This window comes from Podarcis vaucheri (genome assembly GCF_965113315.1).
Source record: "Podarcis vaucheri genome assembly, chromosome: 10".
Classification (NCBI taxonomy): Eukaryota; Metazoa; Chordata; class Lepidosauria; order Squamata; family Lacertidae; genus Podarcis; species Podarcis vaucheri.
In genome coordinates this window covers 45950153-45968447 of record NC_138748.1, presented here as the reverse complement: position 1 = coordinate 45968447, position 18295 = coordinate 45950153, and the positions used below count along the sequence as shown (strand labels likewise).

At 46.5% G+C, this 18295-nt stretch overlaps 2 protein-coding genes and 1 long non-coding RNA gene across 3 annotated transcripts in view; 2 read left to right on the top strand and 1 right to left on the bottom strand.

The window, feature by feature from the left end:
* The window catches only part of SH3BP1 (SH3 domain binding protein 1), a 34915-nt gene extending 25595 nt beyond the window's left edge, over nt 1-9320 (top strand). The window contains exons 10-18 of the mRNA XM_082241420.1: nt 759-901; nt 975-1086; nt 1351-1432; nt 2871-2951; nt 3150-3266; nt 4028-4125; nt 4606-4735; nt 5381-5493; nt 7225-9320. Coding sequence (XP_082097546.1) covers nt 759-901; nt 975-1086; nt 1351-1432; nt 2871-2951; nt 3150-3266; nt 4028-4125; nt 4606-4735; nt 5381-5493; nt 7225-7658 — 1310 coding nt within the window. The 3' untranslated portion in view covers nt 7659-9320. The remainder of the gene's footprint in view (nt 1-758; nt 902-974; nt 1087-1350; nt 1433-2870; nt 2952-3149; nt 3267-4027; nt 4126-4605; nt 4736-5380; nt 5494-7224) is intronic.
* Nucleotides 8159-11446, bottom strand: LOC309542572. The gene is made up of 2 exons (XR_014224293.1): nt 10028-11446; nt 8159-9742 (listed from the first exon to the last, which is right to left on the bottom strand). It is a non-coding gene; the product is annotated as an uncharacterized lncRNA (long non-coding RNA).
* Nucleotides 11447-11721: 275 nt separating this feature from the next.
* PDXP (pyridoxal phosphatase) lies at nt 11722-16998 on the top strand. Its single transcript, XM_082241430.1, has 2 exons — nt 11722-13195; nt 15239-16998. Exons 1-2 carry the CDS (start codon nt 12574-12576, stop codon nt 15562-15564), a joined length of 948 nt encoding a protein of 315 aa, XP_082097556.1. The 5' UTR covers nt 11722-12573; the 3' UTR covers nt 15565-16998.
* The last annotated feature ends 1297 nt before the right edge of the window (nt 16999-18295 follow it).

The following is an 18295-nucleotide window of genomic DNA, read 5'->3' as shown; positions in this document are numbered from 1 at the left end:
GTAACATGCAAAGCACAAATTCTGAAGCGCCTCTGACGCTACAGTGCTGCTATTTTTGTAGCTGGACAGTGAGATTGGTACTTTTTCAAATTTATTTTGTATTGCATGTTACTGTATTTCTTATACACCACTCTGAAAACGTCAGTTGAAAGTTGGCCTAAAAAGATAGACAACAAACAAAGAGTCTCTGAGACCCACTGGGACTGAAAGAGAGTTGATTCTGCAGAGCAGTGTGTGTATTTCAGTCCCTGAAATAGACTTTTTAAAAACCCCACTTCCTGTGAGGAAAAATGACACACCAAGAAGAGGGTTAGGCAAAAAATTCTGCTGCTTGCATAGACCAGAACTGAGAAGCAGGGCCGGCTCAACCATTAGACAGAGTGAGGTGACGGTGTCAGGCAGTTGTGGGTGTCGTGAAAGCAGAGCAAAGTGTTAATTGTTTCATTTATTGTATTTTTACTGTCTGGGAGATTTTCTGCTTTAGACATCCAAAGAACTTGGTTGGCTGTGAGTTCTAATATGTAACTTGGCTTGGGTGTGTGGAGACAGAGCATCATTTGCTGCTTGCCTCAGGCAGCAAAATGCCTTTGCTCTGCCTGGGGTCCTCAGGAGCTTTTGGTATGGACCACTGCTGGGCTGAGTTGGCTCCTGAAAACCAGGCTCAGCAGTTGGATGGTGATGAATTTTGGAAACTTCCCATCCCATATGCACAGTGGGCTTTATTCTCTCCCTCTCCCTTCCTTCCTGCTGTTTTTCAGACTCCCCATTCCCAAGAGATGCAGCTGTGGTCGGGGTGTATGGGATGCCGCTGGAGACTCACCTGAAGGCTTCTGGCCGGGAGATTGCCGTCCCCATTGAAGCTTGTGTCATGATGCTGCTGGCATCAGGGATGAAGGAAGAGGTAGGTGCCACTCACCTGCCCAGCCCTCCTTTTGCCACCAATTTCCTTGCCTCACCTTTCTTCCACTCTGCAGGGGCTCTTCCGGTTGGCAGCTGGAGCATCTGTGCTGAAGAAGTTAAAGTACAGCCTTGCCTGTGGCTCAGGTGCCCTGGGTGAATTCTATGCAGATCCTCATGCTGTGGCAGGTAGGATATTAAATTAATGCAGGGCTGGGGAACCTGTGGCCCTCCAGATCTTGTTGGACTCCATCTTCTGTTAGTCCTAGCTAGTACCACCCAGTGGTCAGGGGTTTCATTAGGAGTTGGAGTGCAATAACATCTAGAGTCCACAGATTTCCCCAGCCCTGATTAGAGGTATCAGATAATTAAGCAGGAGGAAGTATCATGATCCGGGAGAGAGGGAGAGGCATGTTCTACCTCTAAAACAGCATCTCTTTGCTTCCATCTCAGGTGCACTGAAATGTTACCTGCGAGAGCTGCCCCAGCCCTTGATGACCTTTGAACTCTATGATGATTGGCTTAAAACTGCAAGGTACATTGGGACTAGGAAGATGGGCTGCCTTCTTACAGCTCACACAGTTTGTGATTTCACCTCAATGCTAAGATTAGGTTAACTTGACTAGCAATGGAAATTGCTTGTATTATTGCCTACTCTGGGAATGACTGAAACCTGTTGCAAATCCTACTAGAAATTAAAATTGCATGTGTCAGGGTGCACGCAGAGTTGAAGAGGAGCAGAGGGTCTCATTACAAAACTAGCAAGGTAGGGGGGAGTTAAGAAGAATGGCCCCTTCCAGCTGGGTTTTTAAGAAACACCATGAAAAGTGTTATGATTAGTAACATACTCGGCTTAAGGCAGAGTTGGCCAACATGGAACCCTGTGGATGTGTCTGGCCCAGATTTCCCACAATCCCTGACTATTGGGTTTGCTGCTCCTCAGCATAAATCCCTTTGGAAAAAGTGAGACTTAGTTCCAGGGCCAAAGTAGATGAAATGTAGAAGATCTGCCACTGGCTGTCCCAGAAAATCAAGTTCAGAGCATTGGCACTGGGGTGAAGTCTCTAAAATCTATTTTTCCCATCTTAATCCCCACCTAAAGCTGTTGTCTGCCTCAATGGAGTAAACTACATGTGCTTTTTCCCCAGAGGAGAAAACAGCAGCTTGAGGTTGGGGATGGGGGATTTAATTTAGTTGAAGAAAACGATATGAAAGGAAAGTAGATTTAACACTGTCCTCCAGCCCCACAGCTCCCATCAAATTTGGAGTTCTCACCCACTCTGCTTTAAAATAAAAATATGAATGTCAGGAAATGCTTGTGCTGATCTTCTGCATCTTACGTTGTTTGGTCCCAAGTAAATATTCATTGGGTATTATGTCTCTCAGGAACTAGGTGAAATAAGATTTCCCCCCCCAACAAGTGATGTTGGACTGCCACTTGAAATACCAGGTGGCACAATAGTTAGAATGATGGCCATTCACACCCAAAGCACATTACTTCCCCCAAAGAATTCTGGGAACTGTAGTTTCCCCAATGAAAGAGCTACAGTTCCAGCAGCTTTAACAAACTGCAGCTCCTACGATTCTTTGGAGGCAGTCATGTGCTTTAAAAGTGCTTGAAATGGATGGTGTAGATCTGCCCTTGATCTGGGAAACCTTGGTTCTGATCCCTGATCAAGCCATAAGGCTAGCTGCAGGACCTTCAACATGTTGCTGTCACTCACACCCTAACATACAATACAGGGCTGTTGTGAATTTAAACAGAGTAGTCCCATCCAGGGTTGCCACTCTGAGCTGATAGGAAGAAGGATAGGATTTACACATGTGGAGCTGCAGCAGCAGACTGGCAGCCAGACAGTGATCGAAATGCCCATGAAAAAATAAAGATAAGACTCCATATAAGCAATTATCATAGTAGATGGATCCCTTTGCTTTTGAAGCTTGTTGTAGCCCTCCTCACCTCTCCCTTTCAGTATCAAAGAGCCAGAGGATCGACTGGAGCATCTTCGGGACACTTGCAGCCGTCTCCCCAAGGACAACTACAACAACATGAGGTGTGGCACACCTGTTAGTATTAAGGGGCTTTAAGATGAAGCTTCGTAGGTGGCACTTATACCATCACTGTCTCTCAGTGCTGGAAAAGCCTGCTGCATTTCTGTGGTTACTCAACAGACAGGCAAAAGAGCCCCACCTGAAATGTCAAGACAGTGGTTTTCCTGGTTTTCACTACAGTACTTGCCTTTTCCCAACAGGTATCTGATTCGTTTTTTAGCCAAGCTGGCTGAACAGCAGGAAGTGAATAAGATGACCCCCAGCAACATTGCCATTGTCCTAGGGCCCAACCTGCTGTGGCCCCAGCAGACTGAAGGGTAACTGTATAAAACTGCCAGAATACATTCTCCTCTGGGGTACAGGGGAGGGGAAGTGAGGGACAGATGGGGTTCGTCAACCTGGGAAGGTAGCCCATCTAGGAGAAGGAAAACTCTGATCCCAAACCTCCACTGCCTTGCGGGACATCTTCAGAAGAAGAAAAGGCTAAGGAGTAAACCCAACACAAATCCAGACTGGAGTCCCCAAGGCAGGTGGATGGTGCCTTGTACACCTCCTTCCGGCAACGCCTGCAGCCAAGCTCATGTCAAACATATTGCTCTGCTTTCCTTTGGACAGCATCAGTGAGGCTGGTGTGTGTGTGTGTGTGTGTGTGTGTGTGTGTGTGTGTGTGTGTGTTATTGTCTGGGTAGCCTAGGACCTCCATACACATTGCCCAGGCTTGCATTCTGGGGAGGTCACTTTGGCAGCAGTTTTACTTCACCCATGGAGGCACACTCCATTGTCTCTTGTGACAGACAGATGCCAACAACAACATTCTCCACTTTTTGGCTTAGCATGTATTCAGTAATTGAACTCTTTAGAAATATACATGTATCAATTGTAATTGAGAATGGTGCTGTGTACACCCACCAGAACCTTATCATACCAAGAATTCCAGAGGCCATCCAAGGCAGCTTATCCAGAACTTGAAAACGTCTAGAATACATGTGGACTTCACTCTCTCCCATCAGAAACTGTAGAGGAAAAGTTAGGATGAACAGCCTTTGCTTAACATAGTTCTTGTTGCTGTCTCCCCCAGGTGCCAGGTGCAACTAGATATGGCTTCTGTATCCTCCATCCAAGTTGTGGGAGTTGTGGAACCCCTGATACAAAATGCTGACATCCTCTTCCCAGGAGGTAGTCCATCATCTGTTGGCCTGAATTTTTCTTTACCCTGGTGAGGAGCTGCATTACAGCTTCCATCATCCCTGACCACTGGCTGACCATGATGGTGGGAGCTGGAGTCCAGCAACATCCAGAGGGTCACGGGTTCCTTGTCCCTGCCCTCACAGAACTGGCCAAGTCTAGGAATACAATTATATGATCTTAACCCCTTTATGCATTAACTTGCCCTCAGCTTGGTGGTTATGTTTGACTGCAACCCCACCAAAAATACATAAATAACCACCTAGTTATAAGGAACTCTTTGCCAAGGCATCTCTTATTGTCTATGAGCGAGCCACATCTCCTGGATCATAAAGATCATGAGCCATAAGAGATGGAAGATACCAAAATCTGAACTTCCTCCTGCAAGGGAAGACTACAACATTTCATAATGGGTATGATTCAGTACTTCAGATCGTCTCAATAACTTTGTCTTTCTCCCCTTTTTTAAAGATATTGACTTTGACGTATCTGGCCTGTTCACTCCCCCATCAGACATTAAAGATAGAGATGTCTCCGCAGCAGAAGAACCCGCATCTTTGCTTCTCTCTGCTGAACCAACTTCACCACGGCCCGGAGAAAGGCAAGTAGTATAAGCATATGTTTTGTCACAGTTTTTCCAGGAACTGTGAGATACATTTGTTTATATAGAGCCACCCAGGCACAACGTGCTTTACAAAGATCTGGCAGGTCTCTACTTCAAGGAGCCTACAGTTCTATGATACAGAAGCAGCTTTAGTAACACACAGAAGCATTAATCATGCTCTGGCTCCAACCTGTCAATGCCCTACCCTCTGCTAGATTTAGTAAGCTGGGAGGGACAGGGGTCAAGAAGGCATGCGGTTGGGCATATAGCTCTTGAAACACACAGCCCATCTAGCCTGGTGCTAGACTGAGTAGCCAGATGGACACAGCTGAGTCCGCTTGGGGCCATTCAGCTCACCCAACCAAGTCTTAATAATACATGTCAACCCCTTCATCCATGATCAAGCTGTGGATAAGCATCGTCGTCTTATGGATTGACATGGCATCCAGTAACAGCACCACCAAACTAGAGGGCTCAACATAAAGAGAAGCCTATAGTGGAAGAGTTTGCTCAGCTGCTCAAATCCGTTTGAGAAGTCCAGCCTACACACACACACACACACACACACACACACACACACGTGTCTTTTTGAGCCAAGAGATCAGACTACAAACAGCTTACAAGCTTTTTACCAACTGACAGGAAAAATTTTGAGGCGACCCCTGGAACAGTCCTCTCAAAGGTGACCCAACCTTCTACTGAAGCTGCAGTCTCTTTGCCTACTCCTGTTCCTGCTGAGGATGCTTCGAGGAAGTGTAAGTCTTGTTCTTATGGGTGCTTCTGTAGGAACTGTTTGCTCCAGAATAGGCTCTGTCAGCTTGTGCAGCTCTTCTGGGGAATCCAGATAACATTGCTCTCAAGCTGTATTTGTGTGCTCTCCCCCTGCCAGGCCCATACACACACTTGGCATCAAATGCGATTGCAGCACTATCCTTACACGAGTTGAGCTCCTTTTTGAAGGAGAATATTCTGTGAAACAAGTAGTATCATTGCCTGGGGACTGGGTGCTTCCAGGTGGGTGGTGGTTTAGGGATGGGCACTGCTCATGCATTCTAGGGTGCTTCCAGACAGGGGCTTAATTTGCAAGCACACCATTGGCAACAAGCTTTTTTACTTATTGGGTTTTCCCTGGAAAGGGTAAATTTGATTCCCAGTGGTGCTAATGGTGTCATGTGGACCCACTGCAAAAAAAACTTGCATGCATGAAGAGACTCCATCCCCTAATAAACCCACATCTGGCAGCAATCTGATTTTTTTAACATAGTCCACACAACAGTTGTAGGAATCAAAAATGCCAATCCATATTTCCCCTCATTAAATCCAAATTGCCCTTTCCCAGGAAAAATCTGATTTGTGATCTCTGAATGACCCATTTGCAATACTGACCACCCCCACTGGAAGCACCCAGTCTCTTTTTCCACACTCTTTTCCCACACCGTAACACATTGCATTGCTTGTTAGCATATCTGTCATTTGCTTTCCTGCAACATGGTCCCTTTTAACATTTTCCCACTTTTTTTCCTTTGGCACAGAAGAACAATAGTTCTTCAAAACATATAAATCATAATGTTTTATTATGAATGTGTTAAAGAATGATTGAAAATCGGCACAGCTTACAAAGCCTTTTCCCTACTGTCAGGAAACTTGTGATTCTAAATGACAAAGTTTTGCAACAGTGATTAATTGTTGTAGCTCTTTTTATCAACATGGCTGGAAACAATGGCTGCATACATCACAAATTTGTAGTGCAGTTGGGGACAGCTGGAGACAATCCAGGTTTCAATAAACTTATCAGGTTTTAGTTATGCTTTGCACCATTTTAATCTACTTCTTTTTCATAATCATCACCATTAATTGTGAAGAGCTACATTGTGCAGTGGAACTCTTGTGCCTGGCTTGTTCCTGCAGCAATGTACCAGAGTTGAGATCCAGCCACTTGTGTTGTGTTTTTGTTTATGCCAGGGATGGGGAAGGTATTGAACTCCCATCAGCCACAGCCAGCCTCACCAATAGCCAGGGACAATGGGCGATGGAGAGCCACAGCTTCTCCCATTGCCAAATTATGCATTTGTAGTGTGGATGGGAATGCTGTTAGTGGAGGAAATAACTCACTGTGTGGATCCACAGTTTCCACTTTCAGATGACCAGAGAAAAGCATTATTTGTGCAGTGTTGCAAGGCCGTAGTGTGGAAGCAGCCTATGCCTCTGGATGTCTGTTGCCTCCACAAGTGGTTTTGGGGACTTGATCTACAGCCTGCTTGTAAGGAAATCATAGCTTTTCAGAGGAATGGGAGGGAATCCTTAGAAGGGAATCTTTCTTCCAAACTTGCAAAAATACACTTGAGGAGAAGCACTGGTAGGAGAAGAAATTTGGAGGGGTGTGAGGTGCAGAGCTGCTGTGCGGAGAGACCATACAGATAACAGGTGACATCCACAAGGCGAAAATTCTCAGAACCTGGATTTTGTTTCATTGTTTTGCTTTGCAGCAAAGCGAGTTGCTCCACCCCGACCCACGGTGCCTCCGCCCATAGCCCAGCCTCGAACCCCACCTCCTGTGCAGCTTCAGACCCAGCCTCCTGCCCCAGACTCTCCTTCTATCCCTAAAGCAATGCCTCGAAGAACCGTCGGAGGAAGCATGCGAGCTCCCTCTGTCCCTCCACCACTTCCACCCCAGCCAGTCAGGCGCCAGAGTCGCAATGCGTCCCCATCCCCGAAGCCTCCTTCAGAAAGCAGGACCAGCGAGGCAGATGAAGCACCTCTTTCTCTTCCTGGCGACAGCAGCATAGAAACATCCAAGGAATCCCTCCCTGTGACAACAGAGCCCAGTGAACCCCCACCTGTAGAAAGAAGCAGCTCTCCATCTGCACCGGATCTGGAGGCTGATGCTCTGGAGAATAATGAAGAAGGAGCTGCAGCGTAAGGAAGGAAAAGGTGCGACCCTGAGCACATCACACAGGCTAGCAGCTCTTGTGGGGACATAGAGGTGCCATATTGACATCTGTCATTATTGTGGCTTGGAAACCAGCACTCGCATCTGCAACCTCAAAAGCAATCTCTCTTCTTCCATGTGCCTCTGCTTCTTGCTGCCTTTTCCACTATTCATGAATGGCTCTTTTCCTACTTTGTATTATTTTGAACTCTCCTCCTGGTACTCCTCTGACCTTTCCCAAGCAGCATTCAGATGCAGAGCCAGAGACATTAAAAAAAAATATCCTTCCAGCATGTAGTTAAGTTGCACTGTATAACCTTGTTCTTGATGCAATAGTTCATTCCAAGCTGAGAGCATTCAAGCATATGATTCACTTCCCCACACTGCTGTGTGATGTGGTACTGTCCAGAATTCTTCCATTCCGTCTAATGTTCCATTCTGTATAATGTGCAGATCTGCTTTTTTATGCTTCTAATGTCTTTGCTCCCCCCCCCCTTGAAGAGAATTCAGAACCTCAACAAATCCTAACAGGGTATGTCCACTTGATTCCATTCCAGTTGCCCTACATCCCACCTTAGCTCAGTCTCAGGGATTATTCTGTCCTTTTTACAGTGATTGGTAGGGATGTGATTGGTAGAGAGGGTGGGCCATTTGAAAATCAACCCTATGTATATCCAGGTTATATGCGATATTTGTAGTTATTTTTTATAAGGGCAGCAGGTGCAGCGCAATAAAAATCAAAAGTGCAGGCCAAAACACAATTGTCAGCTGTGGACCCCAAAAAGGATCTTGGACCTTGAGGAACTAATTTTACGTGCAGCTTTTCCCATCATAGAACTGTAGTATAATGCTAGAAGCTGTCAGCAATAGACTCCCCCTTTTGGCCGCTCTTTAAAGGTAGAGGCTGGATCCTAGTTACAGTCAGTGTATGTATTCTCACTGTGGAAAGCCTAGATACAGGGCTTGTTCACGTATGCAAGCACATTGCTTTGTTTCTCTATGCAATGATTGGCAGATAAATGCATGAGCACCTTAACTAATGCCCATTTTGTTTGAGCTGATCTGAAAATTTGTCTGGACTTTGCCACACAATGCCACACTCGCACATGCAAGTATTCAAGTGCAAATGTGTATTTGAACCACTCCTGAGTTTGAAGATAAATGAGTGAAGGATAGTGGACTTCCCACCTTATATTCTGGATGAGCTTTTTGCTGCAGGCACATCTGCCCTGCAACCTTTAACCTTGGCTTCTCCAAGAAAGTGTATAGCAGTAGTTTTGTAATAAGACTTTGAAAGAGATGTGTAGTACCCCATTTAAGGAACTACAATTCTCAGGATCTTTTGGGAGAGGACAATTAAGCTCATTTACATTTGCAATGCAGACATGACCTAATAAACTCTTCACATGGGTTTCCTTAGGATTGGAAAGGTGACCACTTATTTTTATACATAGCTGGTAAATTATTTTTTAACTGTACGGTCATATTTATGGCTGAGAGAAGGAGCACGTTCCTTCATTTTTTAAAGAATGTGTCTGCTTTGCTTGTGTCAGAGACAAACTGAACTCCTGGATAGTTCTTGAGAAAATCCTGTAAAATGGCAAGAGTGCTCTGTGGCATCTTAAGGTTTTAATAAATATATTGCAGCATGCATTTTCATGGTCCAGAGTCCTATTCACCAGATGCAATTTATTAAATACATTATTTTTATTGCTTTTTGTCTTTAGAGATGTGCAGCTCTTTCTCATACCTTCAGACATAAGAGTTTTGTTTGTATTATCAAATACTGTAGAGTCTCTTACTATTGTCTTGTGTTGCTTTAAATGTATTCGGCATAAGCTTTTGTGGGATAAAGTCAATTTCATAAGATGCTTCTCATGGAGTAGACTTCAGCTTTGGGGATGATTGCCATACTTTTTAGCCTTCAAGGTGACCACAAGTCTCTTCATAGTTTTTCCTACAGCAAGCTGACAGAGATACTAACCCTCTGCAAATTCCCACAACAGCATTACTTCTGTTGTGCAAAAAACCAGGAGTATTTGCCTTCTTTGACGGTGTAATTCCCCATTATTTCTCTGAAATTTAAAAACATTGAATCTTCTACAATGCAAATCATATTGGCACTTGTGAGAGAGGTATTCCCCCCCCCCATATTCACTGAGCAGAGATGTGTCACCTTTCTGTAGAGAAGAGAGCATCAGAGTCTTACAATGATGACTCCGCTAAAATCAATTTATTTATAAATTGATAGGACAAAAAGGACGCACACCACTGCAGGTGTTGTTAGTTGCAGAACCCAGCAAACCACGAGCAAGCACACAGCTGTTTCTGTGTATAAATAATCCAGTCAGCTCACTCACCAAGCTGCAATCATGTGCACGCTTTTCCAGAAAATCACTTTGCATTCTGTCACATGATAAAGGCAAACAGGCTGAAGGGCATTCTGCACAAAATAATTGTCCACATGATCAATCTGAATGGATCTCAGGGGTGCAGGGGGAGGGACAGGGACAAGGAAGCAGTTCCCACACTGGATTTAACTTTGTGCTATGCTGTTTAGATATGCAGGGAAGATCAGCTAAGATTTGGATTTTTTGAGAGTCCAGATGAAACCAGTGGTTAATAGCAGAATTTGTAAATCAAGCTGCAATCTTATACAGCAAGGATAGGAAACCTCCAGGACCAAGGCTGACTGTGATCCTTGGGGACACCCCCACAACCCTCTTTAGTGCTTTTGCTAGCTGGAATGTATAGTTGAAATGTGAATAATGCATCTTTTCTGTGTGTATGGAAGGTGTGTGGGTGTGTGTAGGTAGATAGGAACTGCTGGCTTTTGTGTGGCTAGAACCCATGGCATGTGGTTCTCCTGAGGGACTGCAGCCCTCTGGCTGAAAAAAAGCTCACCACCCCAGCTATACTCTCTTACCTAGTAGTAAGTCTCATTTAATTCAGGAAGTTAAGTACTTCAGACATGAATATGATTGTATTCTCAGTGTTGCTAACTTCTCTTTAGTGCTCCGAACAGACAAGCTCTATTGTGCTTGGTTTTCATTAAATCTCCATAAATTACAGACCCAAGAGTGGTTGGCCAGGATCATGTTTTATTTATCCTTAATGCTGCTACTTTAGATGTAGTCATGCTTATTCAATTGCAGCTGGATAAAATTCAGATGCCCTCTCAATAGGAGCGGTGAATCTGTTTTATGGTGGAGGCTGCATTTCCCGATATCTCAGTTTGTCGTGGGACCACAAGTCAGCCATAGTCTGGGTGAGTAGATGGGCCAATTCCTTTTCTTCCATCCAGCTGCTAGTGAAAAGCCATTTATTTGTCCTTTGCTTATAGAGGGCGAAAGCCTTTATAGGCATCCACAGGACTTCAGTTCTGCCAGGAGGAGGACGAAGGGGAAGATCTGAAGGACCTCGCAGCCACCCTTTGACTTGAGCCCATGCCACACTTCTCAGGCACATTCCTGAAGTGTAGGCGGGTTCCCACAAGGCAAGACGCAGTGATGACAGCAAGAACCTTTATTGGACTACATAACTGGGGAACAGGGGCAAAGCAGCTGCTTATATACATTCCTGAAAGTCTGTGCCACTCCCACTCCCAACATGATTGGCTGTCTAAACTTCCAAGCTGCGAATCACGACTCAGAATTCAAGGACCAATGGCAGAGGCCCAAATCCTGAAGTGTTCTGTGATTGGAAGTCATGTATCAAATCAGAACACAGGAGTTCAGATTCCTTAGTCCAGACTCAAGCTCAGGCAAACACAGACCACAGAATATAATCCTGAGAACTGTAGTTCATGAAATCTACTGGGAATTGGCACTCAGGACTCCCTGGAAAAGACCCTGATGTTGGGAAAGATGGAGGGCACAAGGAGAAGGGGACGACAGAGAATGAGATGGTTGGATGGTGTTCTTGAAGCTACTAGCATGAGTTTGATCAAACTGCGGGAGGCAGTGGAGGACAGAAGTGCCTGGCGTGCTCTGGTCCATGGGGTCACGAAGAGTCGGACACGACTAAACGACTAAACAAACAAAAAAAAGAAGGGTAAACTACAGTTCCCGGGGTTATTTGGTGCCAGTTGCTGTAAAAGAACCGTGTGTAAGCAAGGCCTTTCCAAGACAGTCATTGGCTGGTCTTTTTTTGCTCCGCCTTCTTTTTTCATTCTGAAACCGCCAATTGGCGTCAACAACCGCCTCTCATTCTTTCCCCGACCGCCCTGGTTTGTTTACCATCTGATGTATTTTTTTTTAAATAGTCTACTTCCTTTTTCTTTTTTAGTCCCGCCTCCGCTCTTTAATTACGATAGGTAGATAAGGGTGTGACGCCCACTTTTCGCTAACGCTGTTGTTTTCGTTCGCCGTATTTTATAGGCTACTAACCTCTATTCTTCTACCTGATAGGCTTACAGCAGCTGTCACTTTGCTCCGGGCCTCCATGCCGCTTTCTTCCCATAGACTACGGCGGGAAGGGGCGGGCTTTTCAAGTTCTCGGTTCCATCCTTCCCCCCCGCCCGCTCCGAAAGCCCATCCAGCGCGCTCACATCTGGATCCTCTTCCCTTCCCAATCACTGTAACGGGTTGCCATGGCAACACAGTAGTCTCCGTCCTTCCCGCCCCGCCCCTATCACCATGGCTGGTAACATCCGCCTCGTCCCTCGAACCTGCCAGTCACGGGTCTTCCTGCAACGCGGTTGGCCGCTGAGCCAGGGCCCGCTTCTGTTTCGCCCGACGCGCCTAGTCGCCGAGCCGCTCGATTGGTGCTCCTGCGCCGCCGCCTCCCCTCCGTCCGTCATGGCGGCGCCGCGCTCCTGATTGGCCCGGGCGGGAGCGGAGGAGGAGGAGGAAGAGGCGGTGCGGGGGTGGCGGCGGCGGCGGCGGTGAGAGCGGCCGGTCCCAGCATGGCGGGCTGCCGGCGGCTGAGCGGCTCGTGCCTGCGCGAGGTGCTGGGCGAGGCGCAGGGCGTCCTCTTCGACTGCGACGGGGTCCTGTGGACGGGCGAGCGGGCGGTGCCCGGCGCCCCGGAGCTGCTGGAGCGCCTCAGCCGCAACGGCAAGGCCGCCCTCTTCGTCTCCAACAACAGCCGCCGCTCGGTGCCCGAGCTGGAGCGCCGCTTCTCCCGCCTGGGCTTCCGCGGCGTCCGCGCCGAGCAGGTCTTCAGCTCCGCGCTCTGCTCCGCGCTCTACCTCCGGCAGCGCCTGCTGGGCGGCGAGAGCGGCTCCGGAGACTCGCCCCCGGCCGGCTGCGTCTTCGTGCTGGGCGGGGAAGGGCTGCGCGGGGAGCTGCGGGACGCCGGGCTGCGCCTGGTCGGCGAAGGAGGAGGAGCAGGCGGGGACGACCAGGAGGAGGACCCGGCCGGCCACGAGAGGCTCCCGGTGCGCGCCGTCGTCGTCGGCTACGACGACCAGTTCACGTTCGCCAAGCTGACCGAGGCCTGCGCCTACCTGCGAGACCCGCAGTGCCTGCTGGTGGCCACCGACCCGGACCCTTGGCACCCGCTGAGCAGCGGGCAGCGCACCCCGGGTGAGTGACGGGGAGCGGGGCTCCAACACGGAGCCTCTGCGGCGCCTGGTTCCTGAGCATGAGCAGAGCTCCCTTTCCGCTCATGGCCGAGTGACTGTAGTTTGCCCTGTTCCCTCCCCTCCGCCCTCGCGTTCCTTACCTTTGGAGAGGGATTTCCAAACCGACAGGACAAGGAGCCCAGAGTTTTTAAAGTAAGGTCTGGACCCTCAGCTGGCGAACTTTAGGGTGTGCCCTGGGTTCAGATGGTAAGCACTCGTGACTGGTAATGGATACCTGGAAAATCTTAGAATTGGGGTAGTGCTTCTTAAGCCTTATGGGGCTTGTTCCCATGTTGCTGTGGTTCAAACGGAACAATACCCCGTCTCGCTTGTAGTATTTTTACCATAGATGCACAAGCTGAGGCCAAACTCTTATGGCTTACTTAGACACCTCATGAGTTGAGCTAGGGTTTGAATCTAAGTCCATAGACCACCCTTCTTGGGTCAAGGGTTAAGGATGGTTCTCCAAAAGGATCAGGTGTCCTTTTTCCTAAAATACCAGTTAAAGGAACACTACCCTTGTGTCCCATTGCTGGCATCTGTGGAGCCTCTTAGGAGCATCCTGGACTAAGGATGGTATTCCCCTCTGGGTCTGGGAGGAACTCCTGGCCATGTATTATGTCATCAGTGGTCAAGCACTATTAGTTTGGGAGCCCATTCCTGTATCCTGCTCATCGGATGCTAAAATACTATGTCTGCCAAGTATGGGGTCCTGTAAAGCTATGTGATACATGGTACATCCCAGGTACCCAATATTCTTGGTAGGCTGTTTGGGTTGTTAGCTAGATCTGCAGTATTATGGGTGCCTTACATTGATCAGTATTGTGAGTTAGCCATACAGTTCCTCAAACCATCATGAGTAGCCATCCACTTTCCTTCACCTGTGCATCAGGCTCTGTGTGACAGTGCAGGCGGTCTTTTCTGTACCTTGGGGAATCCCAAACCTAGAATCTATTAAGGATTGCAAGAGCACTAAAAAAAGTGCTACAATTCCATTAGCTGGCTTCAGGTTCCTGATTTTATTTCCCTAGACTTCCTAGTGCCACACTTGTGAGGCAGCTGACGTGTCTGTTCATTCTTTATTTGGAAATATTCACTGTTAACCTCAACAGTATCCCAAATGTGACCAGTTTACATCCCACTTTATGCCAGTGCTAATCAATCAAAGGAGAAGCTTACTGGTAGTCATACAGGACAATGTGTAAGTTACATGACACAATGAAAGGAAATTCAAATATCTAGCCTAATGCTAGAAATGTGCTCTTTCCATGAACTAACACACCAGCAGGGGGTGGAGTAGAATTTATTTTCATCAAGGCCTTGGAGCCAGCTCTCTCATCCTGGATAGAGTTCGTGCTTTTATCCTTGGATTAGGATTTAAGTTCTCGGACTAGGGTTTAAGATGTGTAGCAGCCTTGTAATAAGCCCACAAAAGTTACTAGCCTGCTGGAGACTCTCAAAGGAGAGATAAAGACCTCTGTCCTTCCTCCACCAGCTCACTGCATTTCTATCCTGGGGATGGAGGTGGGACCTTCCCTTGTCTTGCAGTCTGCTTGGTTTCTATGCCTGGCACATAGGAGGGATGGAGTGCTATGCCTCTCCATCGCCTTTCTGCTAGATCACATGCATTCAATTCCTTGTTGCATTTGGCTACCAAGCAAGTGCTTATCTCCAACACTGAGGCTGAGGTCATAATGTGTTGGGCTGCCCAGGTTGGCTGCAGGTGGGGACTGCATGGTTGAATTCTCCTCCATGCAATTGGAGGAGCATTCAGTGCGGCATGTCCCTGTCTCCTAAAGGGACAGTTGCAGAGTTACCACCTCATTGAGACAACTAGGCCTGTTCAGTCTCACCATTTGGAGGCTTAAAAAGTTGCTCTTTTGCACATCCTTTGTCAACCCAATCTAGCTTGATTGCATAAATATGTAGGCTATGCTTAAGTTGCTTAATGAATTGGAGACCAATCTTTTCACATGAGGGTGTCTTATTGTCTTTTCTCTCTCAGGAACAGGGAGTCTCACTGCTGCAGTTGAAACAGCATCTGGGCGCAAGGCAATGGTAATTGGGAAGCCCAACACGTATATGTTTGAGTGCATTGTGGAGCGCTTTGGTGTGGATCCGTCCCGCATGCTCATGGTGGGTGACCGGCTGGAGACAGATATCCTGTTTGGCAAGAACTGTGGCCTTGAAACGGTCTTGACCCTGACGGGAGTCTCAAACCTAGAGGAGGCACAGGCATACATGGCCAGCGACAGCCCTGCTGCAAAGGACCTGGTGCCTCATTATTATGTGGACAGTATTGCAGACTTAATACCCGGCCTGGATGAGTAAGGGGAGATGTGGGTGGGCAGAGTTCCTAGTCCCATTCCTGATTGCCACCCTTTCCTACTTCTGCTCCCTCTCTCCTTGATTCTGGGCTCATCACATTCCAGTGTTTCTTCAAGAATGAAGAGAGGGGTGTTAGTTCATTATTTGAGGTCCTTTTGTTTTACTTTAGCCAGCTATAAGGGAACAGAGAATCTTATGTGAAAGTGGGTTATTTATAGGCCGAACCATTATTTATTTATTTATTTCCCCCTCCTCTTGGCATGAAGTAGTTATTTATTTAAATTATCTTGGTTTTACTGTTGCCACTAGTGGCCTTCTTACTGTTGTCCTCGGCTTTTTTTTCCCCCTTTGAAACACAGCAATGTGCTTGCTGTGATGTTTGCTGTTCCCAAGCTTGAATGAAGCAACGTTTGTACCGGTACTATTTATCTCTCTTCTATAGCCACTGTCATTCCATGCCAGTGTTGGGGTAGCGGGGTTTCTCCCAGAACTCTTGCTGTGAAAAGGGGAGCATTCAAAATCCAGTTCAGAAGTAACACAGTTCTTCTACAGAACGGCTCTTCGGGGGAAATAATTCCTGTGGGTGTATATACAAGCTTATCATAACACTACAACTTGCTCTGAAGTGATAAGGGCTGAGGGTAGGTTTCTGATGCACGTTACACGTTTGAGCCATTCAAACTTTGTCTGGCATTTTCATCCACAGGAATTACTCCCAAAGTGCTGTGTTGTGGGGAGAAATTGCCAATTAGCTCAGTCAGAAAGCATATAAGTGTGGTAAATCTGGAATATGTAAAACTCTTTTAACTGTGAATTAAATATGAAAGTGGTTTTTTTTCTGTCTTGAGAGTTTTCTCAGGTGACAGAATTTTTATCACTCCAGTTTAATTTTGGGATTGCTGCTGTAAGGAATGAAATGCATAGAACAATTTTTTGTGCCCATGAAGTTCTGAATTGGCTGTCACTTCGTCTTGGTAATCCTTCAGTAATAACAGCCTCCAGATATTCCTGCCTGTATTGAGGTAGGAACACAATGTGTTTTCCCCCACCCCCTTCTCTCTGACTGGGTGGACCAATGAAACATGTCAGTAAATTAATTCACTCCTGTTCTGTGCCTGATAGGATTCACCACTCTCCTAGGTGGGGGGTGAACCTTGATCCGCCCTCTGACCTGCTGTGGTGTTCTTTGATTTGTGGGATAACGTTGGCATTTCCAGTGCTGTCAATGTGCCACAGCATCCCAAAATAAGTCCTTGCTTGTCTTTTTATGGTTTATTATGTATTTATTAAAGTGTTTGTATAAATTATGCTGATGAGTTGTGCCAAAGTGGGTATGTAGCCTCTGGGCCCACTCACTTACCTGTACCTCCATGTTGTTGTGGTTCTCTGACATTCGCTGTCATTCTGCACATAATAAAATGCAGGCACAAGATGGAATCTGGCTTTTTCCCCCATTAATCTACTCAGTGGCATGTTGGAAATATATCAAATCAGAGATAGCTGTGTATAATGACTGAATAAATTAGTTGATTATCTTAACACACATTATCTTTTCAAATTGGGGGGGGGGGGGGGCAAAAGAAGCCTAAATGGAAGGTGCTGAAATTGGACACAACTTCTTACCAAGCAAGGGTATACTTGCTGATGAGCTCTGTTTCATTTTAGAAATGCAAATAATCTGCCTGACATAATAGCTGAGAAACTGAATTGAGGCAAATACAAAACATCACTCAAGTTTTGGAGTCGGTGTGAACTGGAAGGTGGTTTGTTTTTTGGTAGTGAAGCCCTTCGAAGACTTGCTGTGACTTTGCTAAGATTCTTGTGTGTTAATTTACCACTCTTCCTGATTTCTAATTAAAATTCCTTCCAGACAATATCCAAATGTTAAGAAATTAAGTCTGGGCCAAGTGAACGTGGTGACATAGTGCAACTCAGGCGAGTGAATTCAGTCCTGTTCAGTTGCTTGAAAGTGTCCTGCTTGGATGTTTACCAGAAAAAAAATGGAAGAAGAATTGAACTCTTCAGCTTTGAAAGCTTTAGGAGAGACAGTAATTCTACAGAGGTTTATCCCTAATCAATGGAGCAAAGCTGATATATTTCACGAGAGGATACACATTTTTTAAAAGCTTAATCATGAAGCCAAAGGGTACCTTGTAATACACAAAAATCCATTACTTGATACTTTTGAGACTCATTAAAAGCCAGACCAAACTAGGTCATAAAAATATTCTGTTTTGAGTCTTATCCAAGAACTATATAACTGTTGAGCAGCCACTGAGTTCATACGTAGAAGAAAGTGCCAAAGAGGAAGGTGAGCAGAGAAGTTGTGTCAGATGAACTGAAAGATCGCTTGGCAATCTTTCAGTTCATGTGAAAGCCATTCAGTTCAAGCCTAAGCTCTGAAATTCAGGCTTGCGTCATAACAGTTATAGATCTATTATCCCAATCACTGAGATCATTGAGGTGTGCTGTTCCACTGTGTTAGATGCTTCAGTTCTGAAAAAGCCCTTTACTGATGGGGAGAAAGAGAGGTCCCTCCGTCTGATCTTAGGGCTTGGGCAGGTTCAGAGAACAGGTGATTCAATACATCTTTCTGTACACTGCTGTTGTGGGTGTTTGCAGCCTCTTTTTGCATCCCTTCTCCACAAACACTACCATCCTTTTACCCCGATGTTGCTGGATTCTGACTCCCACGATCCCTGCCCATTGGCCAGGCTTGCTGGGGCTGATGGGC

Excerpts from the sequence above, each read along its gene's own strand:
- PDXP (XM_082241430.1), top strand. The coding sequence starts at position 12,574 with ATGGCGGGCTGCCGGCGGCTGAGCGGCTCGTGCCTGCGCGAGGTGCTG. Across the intron at positions 13,196-15,238 it reads CAGCGGGCAGCGCACCCCGG|GAACAGGGAGTCTCACTGCT; the intron begins GTGAGTGACGGG and ends TTTCTCTCTCAG.